Below are 22,357 nucleotides of genomic sequence, written 5' to 3'. Positions count from 1 at the left end.
AATAGGTTGAGTAGGCTATGACTTCTTTTTGGAGAGGAGGAGGATAAGTGATTTGATAGAGGTGTACAAGATGATAAAAGGCATAGATAGAGTGGACAGCCAAAGACTTTTTCCCTGAGCAGAAATTGCTAATAGGGGGTGCCAGAACTTTTTAAGCTGTTTGGATTCAAGTATGGGGGGGAGGTCAGAACTAGTTTTGTTTTGTACAGTGGTAGGTTTGTGGAACCTATGTGGAATGTTAAGGACATTTAAGAGACTCGGATAGGCACATGGATGAAAGAAAAATGGAAGGCTATGGGAGAGGGAAGGGTTTGATTGATCTTGAAGTAAGTTAAACGGTTGACCTAACATTGTGGACCAAAAGGCCTATAGTGTGTTGTATTGTTCTATGACATTCCAAAATTCATTACCTTACACTTGCCTGGATAAAATTCCGTCTTCAACTGTTCTGTTCAAATTTCCATCTGCTCTATGTTCTGCCCTATCTGTTCATAGTTCCCTTCATTATCTACTACTCCACCAATTTGGTTTTTTTTAGAAGACAACAATGCACCCATACTCTCATCCAAGATGTATATGAATGGAGGGTTGTATAGGAATATATTATATAAATGAGAGTAAGCGTTCAGCATTGACTAGAAGGGCTGAGATGGCCTGTTTCCGTGCTGTAATTGTTATATACATAAATGACAAATAACAGTTCCAATTTAAACCCCTGCAGTGCACCACTAGTCACAGATTTTCAGTTATAGTTGGAATTTCCCATCGGCTTCAAAAGGGCAACAATTATACCAGTGCCCAAGAGAAGTACTGTGAGCTGCCTTAATGACTGTCATCCAGTAGCACACACATCTATGAAGATGAAATTATTTGAGAGGTTGGTGATGGTCAGATTCAACTCCTGCCTCAGCAAGGACTCGACCCACTGCAATTTGCCTATTGCTGTAGTAAGTCTACAGCAGATGCAAACTGTGGCTCTTTGCACAGTCTTAGATCATCTGGACAATACAAACACCTATGTCAGGACACTGTTCATTGACTATAGCTCAGTGTTTAACACCATCATTCCTACAGTCCTGATTGATAAACTACAGAACCTCAATCCTAACCAGAAGACCTGGAGTCTGAGGAGATTCACAACTTGGACCAGTCTACACACATTGCGTGCCTTGAATTTTAGGGTCAGGAACCATGGGGTCTGCTTATCCACTTACTTACTAAATCCACTGCAGTTAAAATTTACAATGGTGCTAGAAACTTTGGGAACCCTGTATATAAAAAATAAATCTCTTTCTGCATAAATATGACCTAAATGTGATCAGATTTTCGCACGTCCAAAAACTAGATAAAGAGAACCCAATTAAATAAATAATTTAAAAAAAAACATTATACATGTTCATTCATTTAGTGAGAAAAATTATCCAATATTACATGTATTTGTTGGGAAAAGTATGGGGGTAATCCCTTCTATAAAAGCTATTTGGAGTCGGGTGTTCCAATCAATGAAACAAGATTAGAGGGGTGGGTTGTAGAGGTGACCTGCCCTATTTAAAAAAAAATACACACAAGTCAGGTTACTGCCAGAGCATGTTCTCCTCAAGAAAGATCTGTTTATGTACACCATAATTACCTTAAAAGAGGAATTGTAGAGATGCATGAAGCTGAAAAAGACTACAGAAGCATTTCTAAAGAGCTGAGTGTTCATCAGTCCACAGTAAGGGAAATTATCTACAAATGGAGGAAATTCAGTATTGTTGCTACACTCCCCAGGAGTGGGTGCCCTGCGAAGATCACGCCAAGAGCACAATGTACAATGCTGAAGGAGGTGAAAAAGAACCCAAGGGTAACAGCACAAGACCTGCAGAAATCTCTAGAATTTGCTAAAGTCTCTGTTCATGTGTCTGCTATAAGAAAACACTGAATGGTGTTCCTAGAAGCACACCACAGAGGAAACAATGGCTCTCCAAATATAAAACATTAATGTACATCTCAAGTTTGCGAAAAACCACTTGGATGTTCCACAGCACTTCTGGGACAGTGTTCTGTGGGCAAATGAGACAAAAGTTGAACTTTTTGGCAGAAATGCCCATTGCTATGTTTGGAGAAAAAAAGGGTACCGAGCACCAACACCAAAACCTCATCACAACTGTGAAGCATAGTGGAAGGAGCATCATGGTCTGCCTCAGAGGCCTGGACAGCTTGCAAATGTTGAGGGAACAATAAATTCAAAATTGTATCGAGACATTTTACAGGAAAATGTCAGGGTAGCAGTCTGTCACCTGAAGCTTAACAGAAGTTGGATAATGCAACAAGACAATGATCCGAAAGACAAGAGTAAATCACCACAGCTTGGTTTAAAAAGATGAAAATTCATGTTTTGGAATAGCCGAGTCAAAGTCCTGACCTTGATCCTATAGAAATGTTGTGGAAGGACTTGAAGCAAGTAGTTCATGCAAGGAAGCCACCAACATCCCAGAGTTAAAGTAGGTTTGTAAGGAGGAATAGCCTAAAATTCCTCCAAGCTGAAGTGCAGGACTGATGAACAGTTACTGGAAATGTTTGGTCGAAGTTATTGTGGTACAGATGGGGGGTGGTCACACCAGTTGCTGAAAGCAAGCAGTCACATACAACTTCTGACAAATGCGTGTAATAGTGAATCATTTTTCTCAATAAATAAATAATTGAACAAGTTTCATGTTTCTTGTATTATTTATTTAATTGGGTTCTCTTTAGTTTTCATAGTTGTGTGAAGATCTGATCACATTTTAGATCATGTTTAGGCAGCAATAGAGAAAATTCTGCAGGATTGTATATGACACTCTTTGAGAGTATTGACTCTTATAGAGGCTTTTTTCCTGGTGGCTGATCAGGCATAGCTATACAAGAAACTGAATCCATGCAATGTCATGAGACACTAGTGGTCTCTATTGGTTTACTTTCTGAATTGCCAAGGAGTTGTATAATGTAATATGATTTTGGGGAAAATTTTATTCAGCTTTTGCCTCTGTTTTGCAGGTGTTTCTTCATTGCTCAGTCCTATGTGCTCGTAAAAAAATGGAGTGAAGCTCTGGTTCTATATGAGCGAGTCCTTAAATACACCTCGGAGGCACAGACCCAAACTGCCAAATTGGCGAGTATTTTACAGGTACAATTTGCCAAATCCATAAAGACTCTCCACAGACAGTTTCTAGTGTTGATTTGGACTTGAAATGCGTTTTTAACCACTCTTTTTATAATTAAATTGTACTGGTCAAGGTCAGAACTACATTAAAATTGTTTTTTATTATTTTGTCTGGAGATATTTTTATGATTGAATAGTTAACACCAAAGCATTCAAGGCTTTTGTAATAATTGCCTGGTTTTTTTTTTGCTCATGTTTTAATGTACTTTGATGCGTATAGCCATACGCTATCTGAGTCAATTGTAACTTGATGTTGCGAGAGTCCAGTACCAGAGGGCATGGATTGAGAATAAGAGGTCAGTTATTTAAAACAGAGTTGAGGAAGAACTTCTTCTCCCAGAGAGTTGTGGAGGTGTGGAATGCACTGCCTCGGAAGATGGTGGAGGCCAATTCTCTGGATGCTTTCAAGAAGGAGCTAGATAGATATCTGATGGATAGGGGAATCAAGGGATATGGGGACAAGGCAGGGACTGGGTATTGATAGTGAATGATCAGCCATGATCTCAGAATGGCGGTGCAGACTTGAGGGGCCGAATGGTCTACTTCTGCACCTATTGTCTATTGTAACGGTATAATCCTATTCGATCTGTTCTAAGAATAGTATTTGTAAATGACAGTCAAATGTTCACTGTTTTTATTGTAGTGGAAATGGTGTTTGCAAGAATGTCATAAAACAAATCACAGAAAATGCTGTTTGAAATATAAGTTATAAATACTGTTTGAAATGTAATAATAATTGGACAGAATTTACTGGAGTAATGGTATGCCACTTTTGTGCAGGATCTTCCTGATGTCAAAGAACTAGCTGCACGAGTGAATGCCGAGAAATACTCTGTACAGGCAGCTGCTATTTTAGGTGAGTGTGTTAACTTGATTAAGTTGGTGCTCAGTTAAGTATGGTGAATATTTACTTTGGAGCTGCAAGTAACATTTCTGTATATGTGCAAGCCATGTGTGGCACAGTTGTTAAATCTGTGTTTACAATAGTGTTTGAGAAGTGGTTCCTGTGGGCAGTGGAATTTGATTTGTACAAGTGTGTATTTGCAATTTTATGTAATGAAGAAACTACTGCTAGTAGTTTTGGAGAGTTAATGAGGTTATTCGTTGGATTTAAAGGGCAGAGAGCTTGGGGAACCTTTCGATAAGACATTCAACCAGTTAAATATTAGGACCAGCAAGTCTTTTTCACGCTGGGCATAATTCATTAATTACAAGGCATTGTCTATTCTTGACTTATATCTGAAGCAAGGGCATACTGTTTGTAGTAACAACATACAGTCTTGCCAGAGTAAAACTTCTGATTATATCCTGTTCACTGTCAAGACCTGCTTCCACATTCTAATATCAGTTTTCTCAAATCATCTGCAGAAGTCCTTATTGGTGAAGAACCCTCCCTGCAGTTGACTGATCAGAGTATTTTTAGTTCTGTTCATAAATATCTTCTGACTGTTAAGTATTTTGATCCTCCTCCATTATTTCCACATCTGTCCTACCCTGATTATTTCTTTAATGATACAACGCAAAGTAGGCTTTTCCAATCTCTCTCTAAAGGTGCTGCCTGGCTTGTTGAATTTTTCTGGCACGTTCTGGACTCATGTTCCATTGCTCTTAGCTGGAAATTGCCTTGCACCTCTTATTTTAAAAAATGTGAGGTCACCAGACAGAATAAAAGAAAAGCAGAGCAACATAGAAAAATAGGTGCAGGAGTAGGCCATTCAGCCCTTCGAGCCTGCACCGCCGTTCACCGCTGATCATCCAACTCAGAACCCTGTATCTGCTTTCTCTCCATACTCCCTGATCCCTTTAGCCACAAGGGCCATATCTAACTCTCATTTAAGTATAACCAATGAACTGGCCTCAACCGTTTCCTGTGGCAGAGAATTCCACAGATTCACCACTCTCTGTGTGAAAAAGTTTTTCCTCATCTCGGTCCTAAAAGGCTTCCCCTTTATCCTTAAACTGTGACCCCTTGTTCTGGACTTCCCCAACATCGGAAACAATCTTCCTGCATCTAGCCTGTCTAATCCCTTTAGAATTTTATACGTTTCAATAAGATCCCCCCTCAATCTTCTAAATTCCAGTGAGTATAAGCCTAGTCAATCCAGTCTTTCTTCATATGAAAGTCCTGTCATCCCAGGAATCAATCTGGTGAACCTTCTTTGTACTCCCTCTATGGCAAGAATGTCTTTCCTCAGATTAGGGGACCAAGACTGCACACAATACTCCAGCTGTGGTCTCACCAAGGCCTTGTACAACTGCAGTAGAACCTCCCTGCTCCTGTACTCGAATCCTCTTGCTATGAATGCCAACATACCATTTGCCTTTTTCACCGTCTGCTGTACCTGCATGCCCACTTTCAATGACTGGTGTACAATGACACCCAGGTCTCATTGCACCTCCCCTTTTCCTAATTGGCCACCATTCAGATAATAATCTGTTTTCCTGTTCTTGCAACCAAAGTGGATAACCTCACATTTATCCACATTAAATTGCGTCTGCCATGAATTTGCCCACTCACCTAACCTATCCAAGTCACCCTGCATCCTCTTAGCATCCTCCTCACAGCTAACACTGCTGCCCAGCTTCGTGTCATCCGTAAACTTGGAGATGCTGCATTTAATTCCCTCGTCTAAATCATTAATATATATTGTAAACAACTGGGGTCCCAGCACTGAGCCTTGCGGTACCCCACTAGTCACCGCCTGCCAATCTGAAAAGGTCCCATTTATTCCCACTCTTTGCTTCCTGTTTGCCAACGAATTCTCTATCCACATCAATACCATACCCCTAATACCGTGTGCTTTAAGTTTGCACACTAATCTCCTGTGTAGGACCTTGTCAAAAGCCTTTTGAAAATCCAACTATACCACATCCACTGGTTCTCCCCTATTCACTCTACTAGTTACATCCTCAAAAAATTCTATAAGATTCGTCGGACATGATTTTCCTTTCACAAATCCATGTCTGATCAATTTGTCTGATGATTTCACCTCTTTCCAAATGTGCTGTTATCACATCTTTGATAACCGACTCTAGCATTTTCCCCACCACCGATGTCAGGCTAACCAGTCTATAATTCCCCAGTTTCTCTCTCCCTCCTTTTTTAAAAAGTGGGGTTACATTAGCCACCCTTAAATCCTCAGGAACTAATCCAGAATCTAAGGAGTTTTGAAAAATTATCACTAATGCATCCACTATTTCTTGGGCTACTTCCTTAAGCACTCCGGGATGCAGACCATCTGGCCCTGGGGATTTATCTGCCTTTAATCCATTCAATCTACCTAACACCACTTCCCTACTAACATGTATTTCCCTCAGTTCCTCTATCTCACTATACCCTTGTTCCCCTACTATTTCCGGAAGATTATTTATGGCCTCCTTAGTGAAGATAAAACCAAAGTAGTTATTCAATTGGTCTGCCATGTCCTTGTTCCCCATGATCAATTCACCTGTTTCTGACTGTAAGAGACCTACATTTGTCTTAACAAATCTTTTTCTTTTCACATTTCTATAAAAGCTTTTACAGTCAGTTTTTATGTTCCCTGCCAGCTTTCTCTTATAATATTTTTTCCCTTTCCTAATTAAGCCCTTTGTCCTCCTCTGCTGGACTCTGAATTTCTCCCAGTCCTCAGGTCAGCAGAAGATGCTGGAGGAACTCAGTGGCATCTGTGAAGGGCTTTCGACAGTATTTAAAGTCTGAAAGTTTAGATGAAAGTCTTGACCCATTTCCCTCCTCACATACTGTCTAGCCCACTGAGCTCTTCCACTGTTTTTTGTTGCAAATTCCAGCATCTCTATATCTTATCTCCAAAATAGTTTTTTGTAATGGTGAGAGTTTGAAAGGTGTTGTTGTCTATATAGAAACAAGCACAATACAGGCCCTCCAGCCCACAAAATTGTGCCGAACATGTCCCTACCTTAGAGATTACTAGGGTTACCCATAGCCCTCTATTTTTCTAAACTCCATGTGCCTATCCAAAAGTCTCTTAAAAGACCCTATCATATCTGCCTTCACCACTCTCTGCGTTTTAATAAAGAAAAAATAAAATTAAAAAAAAACTTAACTGTGACATCTCTCTGTACCTACTCCCAAGCACCTTAAACCTGTGGCCTCTTGTGACAGCCATTTCAGCCCTGGGGAAAAGCCTCTGACTATGCACATGATCAATGCCTCTCATCATCTTGTACAACTCTATCAGGTCACCTCTCATCATCCTTTGCTCCAAAGATAAAAGGCCAGGTTCACTCAACCTGTCTTCATAAGGCATGCCCCCCAATCCAGACAACATCCTTGTCAATCTCCTCTGCACCCTTTCTATGGCTTTCATATCCTTCCTATAGTGAGGCGACCAGAACTGAGTACAGTACTCCAAGTGGGGTCTGACTAGGGTCCTATATAGCTGCAACATTACCTCTCAGCTCCTAAATTCAATTCCACAATTGATGAAGGCCAATACATATATGTGAATCACTGAAAATGTTCAAGCAAGTACATGGATCTGTATTGCTGGAGAATTACAGTTCTAGAGTAACGTCATATTGAATTCATATGTGGCCCTGATGAGATCTACACCTAGAATATTACTTGTTTTCAGATGATTAAAAAAAACTTGTGGGAACACAGCAGGTCTATCTGGTTTGAGTTTACTTTATTTACAATTCTTCTCAACTTAAGGAGCAACATTCTCAGGCCAGGGGCACTGCAGTCAGGTTGATTCCTTGGTGGTGGATTTTCTCCTTTCGAGCTGGGATTAAGCAGCTAGGGGCTGTAATCTAGAGTTGAAAAGAATATAGTTGATCACATTGAAGCATGCAAAATATTATGGAGCTTGATATGGTAGATGCAGGGATAATATTTCCCAGGATTGAGTGCCTAGAACCATTGTCACAAAATAAGAGTTTAGCCATTCAGGAGAGAGGTGGGAGAAGTTCTTTACTCAGTTGGCGGTGAATCTGCAGAATTCTATATCTGAGGAGCCGCGGAGGCTCAGTGACTCCGTATATTCAAGGTGAGATTGATGTTTATTTGTATTAAAGTAATCAGGAAGGGTGGAATACCCTGTTCCTGTTTATTTTCTAAACTTCTTTAGAATTTATTTTCCAAATTTTTCTAAATTTATTTTCTAAACTTATGGACAGTTGAGCCTTGTTCCAGAGAAAGTGGGACCTGTTCCAATGGGATGGGTTGCAACTGAACTGGAGGGGTCTAACATCCTTGCAGGAAGGTTTTGTATTGCTGCTCCGGGGGGTATAAACTAGATTTGAAGGGGGAGGGGAACCAGACTGTTAGAGCAGATAGTGAGGTGCAGGAGGATAAAGATCATGCGAGAGCTGCAGGTATAGTGCATGGAGTGAAGCCAGATCTAACATATAAAGAGGCTTTGAGGAAAGAGAAGCAGAATAAAGGGTGTAAATGTAGTAACGCAGAAGGGCTAAAATGCGTGTATTTCAATGCAAGAAGCATCAGGAACAAAGGTGATGAACTGGGATACATACTTGGAATTATGATGTAGTTGCCATTACAGAGACTTGGCTGGTATCAGGGCAGGAATGGATTCTCAATATTCCTGGATTTCGGTGCTTTAAAAGGGATGGGGGTGGGGGAAGGGGAGGAGGGGTGGCATTACTGGTGAGGGATACTATTACAGCTACAGAAGGAGTGAGTAATGTAGCAGGATCCTCTTTTGAGTCAGTATGGGTAGAAATCAGGAACAGGAAGGGAGCAGTTACTCTACTGGGGGTATTCTATAGCCCCCTGGTAGCAGCAGAGATACCGAGGAGCAGATTGGGATGTAGAGTTTGGAAAGATGCAAAAATAACAGGGTTGTTATCATGGGTGACTTTAACTTCCCTAGTATTCATTGGCACCTGATTAGTTCCAGTGGTTTAGACAGGGCAGAGTTTGTTAAGTGTGTCCAGGTCGGATTCCTGTCACAGTATGTTGACTGGCCGACTAGAGAGAATGCCATACTAGATCTAGTATTAGGTGACGAACCATATCAGGTCACAGATCTCTCAGTGGGTGAGCATCTGGGGGACAGTGACCACCACTCCCTGGCCTGTAGCATTATCGTGGAAAAGGATAGAATCAGAGAGGACAGGAAAATTTTTAATTGGGTAGGGCAAATTATGAAGCTATAAGGCTAGAACTTGCAGGTGTAAATTGGGATGATGTTTTTGCAGGGAAATGTACTATGGATATGTGGTTGATGTTTAGGGATCTCTTACAGGATGTTAGGGATAAATTTGTCCCAGTGAGGAAGATAAAGAATGGTAGGGTGAATGAACCATGAGTGACAAGTGAGGTGGAAAATCTAGTCAGGTGGAAGAAGGCAGCATACATGAGGTTTAGGAAGCGAGGATCAGATGGATCTACTGAGGAATATAGGGTAGCAAGCAAGCAGCTTAAGAAGGGGCTGAGGAGAGCAAGAGTGGGGCACGAGAAGACCTCGGCGAGTAGGGTAAAGGAATACCCCAAGGCATTCTTCAATTATGTGAAGAACAAAAGGTTGACAGGAGTGAAGATAGGACCAATTAGAGATAAAGGTGGGAAGATGTGCCTGGAGGCTGTGGAAGTGAACAAAGTCCTCAACGAGGAGAAGCACCATCGACGCTTCGAGCTGAGACCCTTCGTCAGGACAAAGGGTCTCGGCCCGATACGTCGACAGTGCTTCTCCTTATAGATGCTGCCTGACCTGCTGCGTTCCACCAGCATTTTGTGTGTGTTGCTTGAATTTCCAGCATCTGCAGATTTCCTCGTGAAGTCCTCAATGAATACTTCTCTTCGGTATTCACCAATGAGAGGGAGCTTGATGACAGTAAGGACAATATGAGTGAGGTTGAAGTTCTGGAGCGTGTTGATATTAAGGGAGAGGAGGTGTTGGAGTTGTTAAAATACATTAGGACGGATAAGTCCCAGGAGCTGATGGAATATTCCCCAGGCTGCTCCACGAGGTGAAGGAAGAGATTGCTGAGACACTGGCTAGGGTCTTTGTCCTCATTGTCCACTGGAATGGTACTGGAGGATTGGAGGGAGGCAACTGTTGTCCCTTTGTTCAAAAAAGGTAGTAGGGATAGTCTGGGTAATTATAGACCAGTGAGCCTTACGTCTGTGGTGGGAAGGCTGTTGGAAAAGATTCTTAGAGATAAGATCTATGGGCATTTAGAGAATCATGATCTGATCAGGGACAGTCAGCATGGCTTTGTGAAGGGCAGATCGTGTCTAACAAGCCTGATAGAGTTCTTTGAAGAGGTGACTAGGCATATAGATGAGGATAGTGCAGTGGATGCGATCTACATGGATTTTAGTAAGGCATTCGTAAAGGTTCCACGCGGTAGGCTTATTAAGAAGGTCAGAAGGCTTGGGATCCAGGGAAGTTTGGCTAGGTGGATTCAGAATTGGCTTGCCTGCAGAAGGCAGAGGGTCTTGGTGGAGGGAGTACATTTAGATTGGAGGGTTGTGACTAGTGGTGTCCCACAAGGATCGGTTCTGGGACCTCTACTTTTCGTGATTTTTATTAACGACCTTATATGGGGGTAGAAGGGTGGGTTGGCAAGTTTGCAGGCGACACAAAGGTTGGTGGTGTTGTGGATAGTGTAGAGGATTGTCGAAGATTGCAGAGAGACATTGATAGGATGCAGAAATGGACTGAGAAGTGGCAGATGGAGTTCAACCCAGAGAAGTGTGAGGTGGTATACTTTGGAAGGACAAACTCCAAGGCAGAGTACAAAGTAAATGGCAGGATACTTGGGAGTGTGGAGGAGCAGAGGGATCTGGGGGTACGTGTCCACAGATCCCTGAAAGTTGCCTCACAGGTAGATAGGGTAGTTAAGAAAGCTTATGGGGTGTTAGCTTTCCTAAGTCAAGGGACAGAGTTTAAGAGTCACAAGGTATTAATGCAGCTCTCTATAACTCTGGTTAGGCCACACTTGGAGTACTTTGTCCAGTTCTTGTCGCCTCACTATAGGAAGGATGTGGAAGCATTGGAAAGGGTATAGAGGAGATTTACCAGGATGCTGCCTGGTTTAGAGAGTATACATTATAATCAGAGATTAAGGGAGCTAGGGCTTTACTCTTTGGAGAGGAGGAGGATGAGAGGAGATGTGAAAGAGGTATAAACAACCAGAGCCTCTTCCCCAGTGCACCATTGCTCAATACAAGAGGACGTGGCTTTAAGGTAAGCGGTGGGAAGTTCAAGGGGGATATTAGAGGAAGGTTTTTCTGCTCAGAGAGTGGTTTGTGCGTGGAATGCACTGCTTGAGTCAGTGGTGGAGGCAGATACACTAGTGAAATTTAAGAGACTACTAGACAGGTATATGGAGGAATTTAAGGTAGGGTGTTTTATGGAAGGCAGGGTTTAAGGGTCAGCACAACATTGTGGTTCAAAGGGTCTGTGCTGTGCTGTACTGTTCTGTTCTTTCATTCAAAACTATGCTACGAACATCCTTTCTCGCTCCAGGTTTCAATTGTTGTCCTTGTTCTCACAAACATTGATTTCCAAGTGTGGTCGTCCCTTATTTCTAAAGTTCTTAACCTGCTTTAAAATATTTTATGACATTGTTCCTCCCTTTCTGTATCGCATCTTCTATCCCAGCCATACTTGGCTCTCTGCACTTTTCCAAATCTGGCATGTTGCACTTCTGAGATGGTTGCACTATTAGAATTTGTGATTCCAGGGCTTGGCCTTCCTTAAAGTTCCTTGTCGCTGAACATTATAATGGAGTTGTTTGCAGAATGTAATAGGAGTTTTAGAAAGAGTGAGAGTTCCTGATTGACAGCATAATGAAAAAAGTAATTAATTCTGAGTGAAAGAATAACTGGAATTTGCACTCGGCATCAAAGGGTAACTGAAATGTCAATATTATCGGAGGGAACATCTAGATGTTTTAGATAATGTACTGCCGGAAATATTGCTACAGTATATTATGTAGCCGATACTTTCTTTACTGTGTGCCTGTTAGAGGGTGTTGTGACGCCTTGTACCCTTATCTTTCCATATGCCACCCAGACACTGAGGACATTGCTGAGAATGTATCACAGCATCAGGTCAAAGATAATAAGGTATGGAATTTCTTCTGTTTTTCCTGCACTAGTATGAAAAGTCGTGAAATCAAAAGTTATTTCATTAAAATTAACTGAATCAGGTGTATGGCACAGAATGGCATTAATGGAAGACTGATACAAATCTATTTAGTCTGTTTTAAAATTAAAATTGGTAGGTTCTGTTGTGATCCCTTGGTGATGGTTATGTATTATTATTCATTGTATATTATTATATTATTATACTATGTATTATTTATTCATTGGTGGACTAAAGTTTAATTTGGGGGCACAAATTTAAGACCTTCATTACATTTTAAAGGGATCATTCTGCAACTGTATGTAGGATACTTACGTGGCTTATCAGCGGCGACAACAGGGCTCTACAAACTAAATGAAAGTACAGAAGGGATAAGTGGAGCAGCCACTGTCGGGAGTGGGCCAGTGGCAAGAGTAGAAGCAACAGGCTTTAGCTAGGAAGAGGTGTCGGCTCTGTGTAAAGCGTCTGTAAGGTTTCCTTTTTGTTTTGTTTCTCTCTTACTGTACCATGTATATGGCTGTGGTGTGCTCTTTGTGTCGGATGTTGGAGAACTGGGAGACCCAGAGTCTCCTGGGGAACTACATCTGTGTGAAGTGCATCTGGCTGTGGCTCCTTGAAGACCATGTTAGGGATCTGGAGCAGCAAGCCTTCTCGGCTTTTTCAGGAGAGCGAGGATATAATTGATCAAAGTTCCAGGGAGGTAGTTACCCCGAAGTTGCAGGAGGTGAGTAGCTGTGTGACCGTCAGGAGACATGGAAATGGGCAGTTGGAATAGAGCAGAGCACCCCTGTGGCCATTCCCCTCAGAAACAAGTATACTGCTTTGGATACTTTTTTGGGGGATAACCTCTCAGGAGAATGCCATGGAGACTGGGTTACAGGCACTGAGCATGGATCTATTGTACAGAAGGAAAATAGAAGAAGGGAGCGGTAGTGATAAGGGACTCAGTAGTGAGGGAACAGACAGGAGATTCTGTGGGCATGAACAGGACACCCAGATGGTATGTTGCCTGCCAGGTGCCAGGGTCAGGGATTATCTCAGATTGTGCCCACAACATTTTGGAGAGAGAGGGAGAGCCAGATGCCTTGGTACATACTGGTATCAATGACATATTCCACATGGGTTCAGCTATACTGGATTGAGTGTTACGTAATGAACCAAAGGCAATTAGGGTGCTGAAGGTAAAAGAACCCTTATGATCACAATATGATTGAGTTCAACTTGAAATTTGATAGGCAGAAAGTAAAGCCTGATGCAGCAAAATTTCAGTGACAGCCTAGCGCATCAGTAGTTGTGAACTTCCGGTGGTTCAGGACATTTACAAAGACAGGTGTGTAAAAAGGGCCCGTAGAATCATTGGGGACCCATGTCAGCCCAATCACAATCCATGCCAGCTGCTACCATTCAGAGAACGGTTCTACAGCATAAAAGTCAGGACCAGCAGGCTCCGGGGCAGCTTCTTCCACCAGGCCATCAGACTGATTAACTCGCACTGATTTGTGTGTATTCTGTGTTACATTGACTGTTCTTTTTATTATAAATTAATATAAATTACTATGATTGCACATTGCTCGTTTAGACGGAGACATAATGTAAAGATTTTTACTCATGTACTTGAAAAATGTAAGAAATAAAGTCAATTCAAGTACAAAAGATAAAGGGGATGCAGTAGATGTTGTGTATTTGGACTTTGACAAGGTGCCATACATGCGACTACTTACCAAGTTAAGAGCATATGATATTACAGGAAAGTTGCTACATGGTTAGAGCATTGGCTGATTGGTAGAAGGCAGCGCGTGGGAATAAAAGGATCCTTTTCTGGTTGGCTGCCAGTAGTGTTCCGCTGGGACTATTTCTTTTTATGCTGTTTATAAATGTTTTAGATGATGGAATAGATGGCTTTGTTGCTGAGTTTGCAGATGACACAATATTGTTGGAGGGGCAGGTATTGCTGAGGAAACAGGATGCAGAAGGACTTAGATTAGGAAAATGGGCAAGGAAGTGGCAAATGAAATACAATGTTGGAAAATGCATGGTCATCCACTTTGGTAGTAGAAATAAGTGTGCAGACTAATTTCTAAATGGGAGAAAATCCAGGCATCTGAGATGCAAAGGAACTTGGAAGTCCTTGTGCAGAACACCCTAAAGGTTAACATGCAGGTCGAGTCGGTGGTGAGGAAGGCAATTGCCATGTTAGCATTTATTTGAAGAGGTCGAGGATACAAGAGCAAGGATGTGATGCTGAGGGTTTAGAAGGCACTGGTGAGGCCTCACCTTCAGTAATGTGAACAAATCTGTGTAAAATAAGTGCCTTGTACTGAACCATGCATACTCCACATTGATCAACACTGAGTTTATTGATCAGAGCCAAGGAGTGCAGAGGCACAGATGTTACTGCTGCTGGCTCTCAGTTCCAGAGCTTCGATGCAGTTTGTGGTGTTTGCATGTTCTACCCATTTCCACCAAATGCTTTGGTTTCCTCCCACATCAGGCAGCAGGAGAGTTTAAAAAGCGAACAGATTGAGAAGGGGCAGTCATTTCTTCGGTAGTTTGAACAAGGCACGACTCTGCAAGCGAGTGAAAGTCGGCCCATGAAGCAGCGGGAGAGTTTAAAAAGCGAGCAGATTAACGGAGCGGGCGACTAAGTAGTGGGAGACAGAGTAGGAAGGCTTTGGCGAGCAGAGGTTGAGGATGAGCTTGATCCAGTGAGGTAAAGCCAGGTAAGCTCCTTTAATAACTCTAATTAACTTAAGAGTAGGTAATGGAGGCAGCAGTTAGGGCAGCCAAGTGCTCCGTTTGCAGTACGTGGGAAGTCAGTGCGAGCACAATTGTCCCTGATAACTACACCTGTAAAAGGTGCATCCAGCTGCAGCTCCTGACAAACCGAGTTAGGGATCTGGAGCTGGATGAACTTGGGATCATTTGTGAGGCAGAGGCAGAAATAAACAGGAGTTACAGAGAGATAGTCACCGCTAAGAGTCAGGAGGCAGGTAGCTTGGTGACTGTCAGGAGAGGGAAGGGGAATAGTCAGAATGAGCAGAGCACCCCTGTGGCTGTTCCCATCAACAATAAGTATACTGTTTTGGATACTGTTGGTGGGGACGATCTACCAGGGACAAATTGCAGTGGTTGTGTCTCTGGCACCGAGACGGGACCTTCAGCTCAGAATGGAAGGAGGGAAAAGATGAGAGCAGTAGTGATAGGGGATTCGATAGTTAGGGGAACAGATAGGAGGTTCTGTGGAAGAGATCGAGAATCCTGGATGGTCTATTGCCTCCCTGGTGCCAGGATCTGCGATATCTCGGATCAAGTTCTCAGTATTCTCAAGAGGGAGGGTGAGCAGCCAGATGTCATGGTCCATGTAGGGACCAATGACATGGATAGGAAGAAGGAGGAGGTCCTGTAAGGAGAATTTAGGGAGCTAGGTGCAAAGTTGAAGGACAGGACCTCTAGGGTTGCAATCTCAGGATTGTTACCCATGCCACATGCTAGTGAGGCTAGAAATAGGAAGATAATGCAGCTAAATACATGACTAAGCAGTTGGTGCAGGAGGGAGAGCTTCATGTTTCTGGACGATTGGGCCTTGTTCCAGGGAAAGTGGGACCACTGGAGGGGAACTAACATCCTTGCGGAAAGGTTTGCTAGTGCTGCTTCTGGGTGTATAAACTAGATTTGAAGGGGGAGGGGAACCAGAGTGTTAGAGCACATAGTGAGTTGGAGGAGGCTAAAGGTCATGCGAGAGCTGCAAGTATAGTGCACGGAGTAAAGCCAGATCTAACACATAAAGAGGCTTTGAGGAATGAGAAACAGAATAAAGGGTATAAAGGTAGTAAGGTAGAAGGGCTAAAATGCTTGTACTTCAATGCAAGAAGCATCAGGAGCAAAGGTGATGAACTGAGAGCTTGGATACATACATGGAATTATGATGTCGTGGCCATTACAGAGACTTGGCTGGCACCAGGGCAGGAATGGATTCTCAATATTCCTGGATTTCGGTGCTTTAAAAGGGATGGGGGTGGGGGAAGAGGAGGAGGGGTGGCATTACTGGTGAGGGATACTATTACAGCTGTAGAAGGGGTGAGTAATGTAGCAGGATCCTCTTTTGAGTCAGTATGGGTAGAAGTCCGGAATAGGAAGGGAGCAGTTACTCTACTAGGGGTATTCTATAGGCCCCCTGGTAGCAGCAGAGATACTGAGGAGCAGATTGGGAGGCAGATTTTGGAAAGGTGCAAAAATAACAGGGTTGTTATAATGAGTGACTTTAACTTCCCTAATATTGATTGGCACCTGATTAGTTCCAATGGTTTAGACGGGCAGAGTTTATTAAGTGTGTCCAGGTCGGATTCCTGTCACAGTATGTTGACAGGCCGACTGGGGTGATGCTATATTAGATCTAGTATTAGATAACGAGCCTGGTCAGGTCATGGATCTCTCAGTGGGTGAGCATCTGGGGGACAGTGACCACTGCTCCCTGGCCTTTAACAATATCATGGAAAAGGATAGGATCAGAGAGGACAGGAAAATTTTTAATTGAGAAAGGGCAAATTATGAGGCTATATAAGGCTAGAACTTGCGGGTGTGAATTGGGATGATGTTTTTGCAGGGAAATGTACTATGGACATCTGGTCAATACTTAGGGATCTCTTGCAGGATGATGGGATGAAGGAACCGTGGGTGACAAGTGAGGTGGAGAATCTAGTCGGATGGAAGAAGGCAGCATACATGAGGTTTAGGAAGCGAGGATCAGATGGGTCTATTGAGGAATATAGGGTAGCAAGAAAGGAGCTTAAAAAGGGGTTGAGAGCAAGAAAGGGGCATGAGAAGACCTTGACGATTAGGGTAAAGGCATTCTTCAATTATGTGAAGAACAAAAGGTTGACAGGAGTGAAGATAGGACCGATTAGAGATAAAGGTGGGAAGATGTGCCTGGAGGATGTGGAAGTGAGCGAGGTCCTCTTCAGTATTCAACAATGAGAGGGAACTTGATGACGGTGAGGACAATATGAGTGACGGTGATGTTCTGGAGCATGTTGATATTAAGGGAGAAGAGGTGCTGGAGATGTTGAAATACATTAGGACGGATGAGTCCCTGGGACCTGATGGAATATTCTCCAGGCTGATCCATGAGGCGATGGAAGAGATTGCTCAGCCTCTGGCTAGGATCTTGATGTCCTCGTTGTCCACAGGAATGGTACTGGAGGATTGGAGGGAGGTGAACATTGTCCCCTTGTTCAAAAAAGGTAGTAGGGATAGTCCGGGTAATTATAGACCAGTGAGCCTTATGTCTGTGGTGGGAAAGCAGTTGGAAAAGATTCTTAGAGATAAGATCTATGAGCATCTAGAGAATCATGGTCTGATCAGGGACAGTCAGGTTGGCTTTGTGAAGGGCAGATCGTGTCTAATAAGCCTGGTAGAGTTCTTTGAGGAGGTGACCAGGCATATAGATGAGGGTAGTGCAGTGGATGTGATCTACATGGATTTTAGTAAGGCTTTTGATAAGGTTCCACACGGTAGGCTTATTCAGAAAATCAGAAGGCATGGGATACAGGGAAGTTTGGCCAGATGGATTTAGAATTGGCTTGTCTGCAGAAAGTGGTAGAAGGAGTACATTCGGATTGGAGGATTGTGACTAGTGGTGTCCCACAAGCATAGGTTCTGGGACCTCTATTTTTTGTGATTTTTTTTTTTAACAACCTGGATGTGGGGGTAGAGGGGTGTGTTGGCAAGTTTGCAGACAACACAAAGGTTGGTGGTGTTGTGGATAGTGTAGAGGATTGTCGAAGATTGCAGAGAGACATTGATAGGATGCAGAAGTGGGCTGAGAAGTGGCATATGGTGTTTAACCCAGAGAAGTGTGAGGTGGTACACTTTAGAAGGACAAAGTCCAAGGCAGAGTACAAAGTAAATGGCAGGATACTTGGGAGTGTGGTGGAGCAGAGGGATCTGGGGGTACATGTCCACAGATCCCTGAAAGTTACCTCACAGGTAGATAGGGTAGTTAAGAAAGCTTATGGAATGTTAGCCTTCATAAGTCGAGGGATAGAGTTTAAGAGTCGCGGGGTAATGATACAGCTCTATAAAACTCCGGTTGCCTCACTATAGGAAGGATGTGGAATCATTGGAAAGGGTACAGAGGAGATTTACCAGGATGCTGCCTGGTTTACAGAGTATGCATTATGATCAGAGATTAAGGGAGCTAGGACTTTACTCTTTGGAGAGAAGGAGGATGAGAGGAGACATGATAGAGGTATATAAGATCTTAAGAGGAATAGATAGTGTGGACAGCCAGCACCTCTTCCCCAGGGCACCACTGCTCAATACAAGAGGACATGGCATTCAGGTAAGGGATGGGAAGTTCAAGGGGGATATTAGAGGAAGGATTTTTACTCAGAGAGTGGTTGCTGCGTGGAATGCACTGTCTGAGTCAGTGGTGGAGGCAGATACACTAGTGAATCTGGTATATGGAGGAATTTAAGGTGGAGGGTTATATGGGAGGCAGGGTTTAAGGGTCGGCACAACGTTGTGGGCCGAAGGGCCTGTACTGTGCTGTGTTGTTCTATGTTCTATCTCAAAGTAGTACTGGCAGTTTAATTGGTTACTGTAAATGTCCCTTGTATGGAGCAAGTGGATCAAAGGGGAGTTGAGCATGTGAGAATTGCAGGGATACAGACTGATGTGTTTGCTCCATTTGGACATGAATATAATGTGCTGAATGGCCTCCTGTATAGTTGACAACCTGGGCAACAGTTCTGAATTTTCAATTGGGTTTCATCCTGAGTAAAACTAGGCAAAAGAGGTGCCAGCTACTGTCCCATTTCCAATTGCTGCTTGTTGTGGATATCTGATTGTGTGCATGTTCATGTTCTTGGTGATATCTGAAGAATGTCCTATTATTTCCATATTTCTCACAAGGTAGAGGAAACCATTGAGTCTATCCTGAATTTCAAGGATTTCCATCAATTTCAGTTCCCCTCCCATTTCCTTATAACTTGTCACAAGGAGTAGTTTTACAGTGAATCAGTTAGCCTGTCAACCAGCATATCATTGAAATGTGGGAGGAAAACAAGACACCCAGAAGAAACACACACTCATAAGAATGTGCAAGCTCCACACAGCTCCAAAGATCAGGATTGAACCTGGCCTGCTGGAGCTGAGGCAGCAGCACTACCCATTGTGGCATTTGTAATCACACTTGAGTGATTTCTGCTGGTAGGTGTCTGTTTCAGGAAAGAATAAAAGTTGGGGAAGCTAAATAAGTTCTGCTTTTAGTTGTGATCCCAGTAACATTCTGGATAATTTGCAATTGCCCACCAGACTGTTGATCTCACTAGTTCCAGCTGATCTAGATGAAGCCTGTATTTTATTGCTATCTGTGCTGATGGTGCTGTATGTGTAACTTCATGACTTGCTTTTCTTTCAGCCTCTCAGAGAGTGTTTGGATGTATTCCGCGTCGACCCCTCTTTGGTCACCAAACATGCCAACCTAGTGCGGTTCCCGCCAGACTTCCAACCAATTCCCTGCAAGCCCCTGTTCTTTGACCTGGCTCTGAACCATGCCATTTTCCCAGCATTGGAGGATAAAGTGGAACAGAAAGGACGAGGAGGCTTCACTGGTTACATCAAAGGTTTCTTTGGCTTCCGCGGCTGAAGTGTGGAAGGGATTAAAAGTCTGTGTTTAACAGAAGGGTTATTGCTGCATCTTTAGAAGCAGTTCTGATGCTTCAAATGGTGGTAGAGACAGAATATGGCAGACTGAATTCAACCCTCGTGCTAGCCTCTCAAAGAACTACAGCACTGAATGCCACTTGTTTCCTATCAACTATGAACACTCCTGAGTTTATGGTGTCATTTCCTGTCAGCAAGCCAGTAAATTACTAATATACAGGCTCCTCAAACTGTTTAACTATTTTTTACTCAGCCAAAAATTATGCTTCACCAAACCCAGGCGGAGCCTAAGAAAAAGCAGTGAGCTAATTTTTTTCCTCCTGCCCTTATATGTCAATCTGATTGTGGGTGTTGGTCAGGACCAGTAGAACTTGGGGAGTGTTATTGTAAATTAGGTGATCACTCATTGTTGTGCTAATTTGTTTAAAATAGCTGATAAAAAAGTGATTAAGCAGCAAGTTATCCAGATATTCAGTCAGAGAATCTTTAAAATATGTTCCATATTATTTTCTCCCTTTTCCTCCTCCTCTTTCTGCCCCACTATCACTTCCCTCCTCAATCAACAGAGCACTCAATTCACTCTTGCAGTAATCTGGCTACTATTTATGTTAATACATGCTGTATTCCATACCTATATTGGGCCTTGCAATTTAACCCTTAGTTCCACATAGACATCTTCAGGCCTTTTGTTGAGGGAGTTCGATTGTTTAAGAGAACTATAATGCTCCTAATTTCTCACCAGGTTTTAGTCTGGCACTGACTCCTTGCAACAGACTCTCCATTCTTAGTGACGGTTTCTTGCTAAATTAGGTGAAGAATGTGTTCATAGTCCCATTCTTGTAAGGGTCAGGACAGAACAGTTGCCCTTTTGTCGTGTATTCTTGAAGAGGAGTCACTGAGAAATCTCAAATAAACAATTCTATGCCCACAACAATTTCCCATCCAGCTGACCAAATACCAGTCTGCAGACCTTAAATGTGCTTGTCTCTCTTTATTCTGACAGCTGCTGCATACAGAAAGGAGTGAAGGCTTGGTGTTGGTTCACCATAGTAGTTTAACATAATTATCTAGTTCTTTAAGTAGTGCTTGGTAGTAACAGGCCAGCCGAGGAAACAGTACATAAAACCAGTGTAGTGCTGGGTTATGTTCATTCATCTCTGTACTGGAACAGAGCTAGTTCAGTGCCACTTATTTTTTAACCTGTTGAATTAATTTGTCACTGAAGAACTTGGTAACTTTTTAATATAATCAATTTCAATGAAAACCTGGAAGAATTCCCTTTTGTTGTTAAAATATTCTACTAAGGAAAAGAAAAAGTTTGAGAGGAATGGATCTGTACACTGAGAGTGTATCATCAATCTTTATGTGTTTGACTGAACTGAAATTAAAATCAACAAAGATTTATGTTTTCACCACCTACTTTAACCTTGGACAAAGTTACTATTAATAGATTAAATTGGAAAATGTTTTGTTTAAAAGTCTTGAAATAAACTCTTTACCAAAAAGTGTATGTTGTAACTGTGTGAGACTCAGACCTTTTGCCTTTGTTCTAGCTGAATGAATCTATGGCTCAATAGTTAGCTATCAATACTGTATGGAGATATGATGGACACTGAGGTAAACTAGACAAGACATCATACTGGCACTTCTAGCAATCATTCATCACTCCACCTGAGCAAGAAGATTATAGGTTCAAGCCCCACCTGAGACCTTGGTGCTTTAAACAATCAATTGATTGCAGTATTCGGGGAGCACTGGACTCCCTGGTATCACTTCTTGATTTGGAATGTCACAACAGGTCCTGCTGAACTATGCTGATTATTGGGGTGGATGGTCCCATTTCCTCTTGATTTCTCCCTAGACTAGTTTGATCCAAACAACACTAACCCCTGCAGACAGTGACTTGCTTTGTGCAAAATGGAAGCATCTAAGTTTGTTTCTATGGCTGTAGTAGCTAGATGCATCAATGCATTATTTAACGTAACATTCACAGCCTTTTCAGACAAGATCTTAAACAAAGCTGTGTCTGACCCTCAGGTGAATGCATAAGACTGATTTAATGATGAACAGAAATCTTTCTGTTCCCACTGTTTAGTCTTCAACCAACACCTGAAAACAGTCACTGACCCTGTATGGTTAGGCTGCTGCATTTTCTTTATTACAGCTGACTACACTTCAGAACAGGAGGATTCTGTGAATGCTGCAACAGAAAAGAAAATGCTGGATCTTTTTTCTGCCTTGCCTTTGATTTCAGTCACAGGTAGCTAATTTTAAGAATTTGGATCCTTTTGTGTGATTTTTGTTTTCTTTTGTGGGAAAGGCTTATTACATGGATGAACCCACAGTAATAAAGTATCCAATTGAAAAGCAAAGTTGAGGCTGGATTTATTTCTGCAGAAAGTTGAAAGCAGAAATGGTGTTTGAACTTGTG

General features: G+C 42.5%; 1 protein-coding gene across 1 annotated transcript in view; it reads left to right on the top strand.

Moving 5' to 3' along the window:
* The window catches only part of srp68 (signal recognition particle 68), a 64,501-nt gene extending 43,067 nt beyond the window's left edge, over nucleotides 1-21,434 (top strand). The window contains exons 13-16 of the mRNA XM_059948920.1: nucleotides 3,016-3,145; nucleotides 3,962-4,037; nucleotides 12,190-12,242; nucleotides 19,682-21,434. Coding sequence (XP_059804903.1) covers nucleotides 3,016-3,145; nucleotides 3,962-4,037; nucleotides 12,190-12,242; nucleotides 19,682-19,909 — 487 coding nt within the window. The 3' untranslated portion in view covers nucleotides 19,910-21,434. The remainder of the gene's footprint in view (nucleotides 1-3,015; nucleotides 3,146-3,961; nucleotides 4,038-12,189; nucleotides 12,243-19,681) is intronic.
* Nucleotides 21,435-22,357: the final 923 nt, after the last annotated feature.

This window comes from Hypanus sabinus, chromosome 23 (genome assembly GCF_030144855.1).
Source record: "Hypanus sabinus isolate sHypSab1 chromosome 23, sHypSab1.hap1, whole genome shotgun sequence".
Lineage (NCBI taxonomy): Eukaryota > Metazoa > Chordata > Chondrichthyes > Myliobatiformes > Dasyatidae > Hypanus > Hypanus sabinus.
The sequence above is the reverse complement of the archived record's forward strand: the minus strand, read 5'-3'. Positions and strand labels throughout refer to the sequence as shown.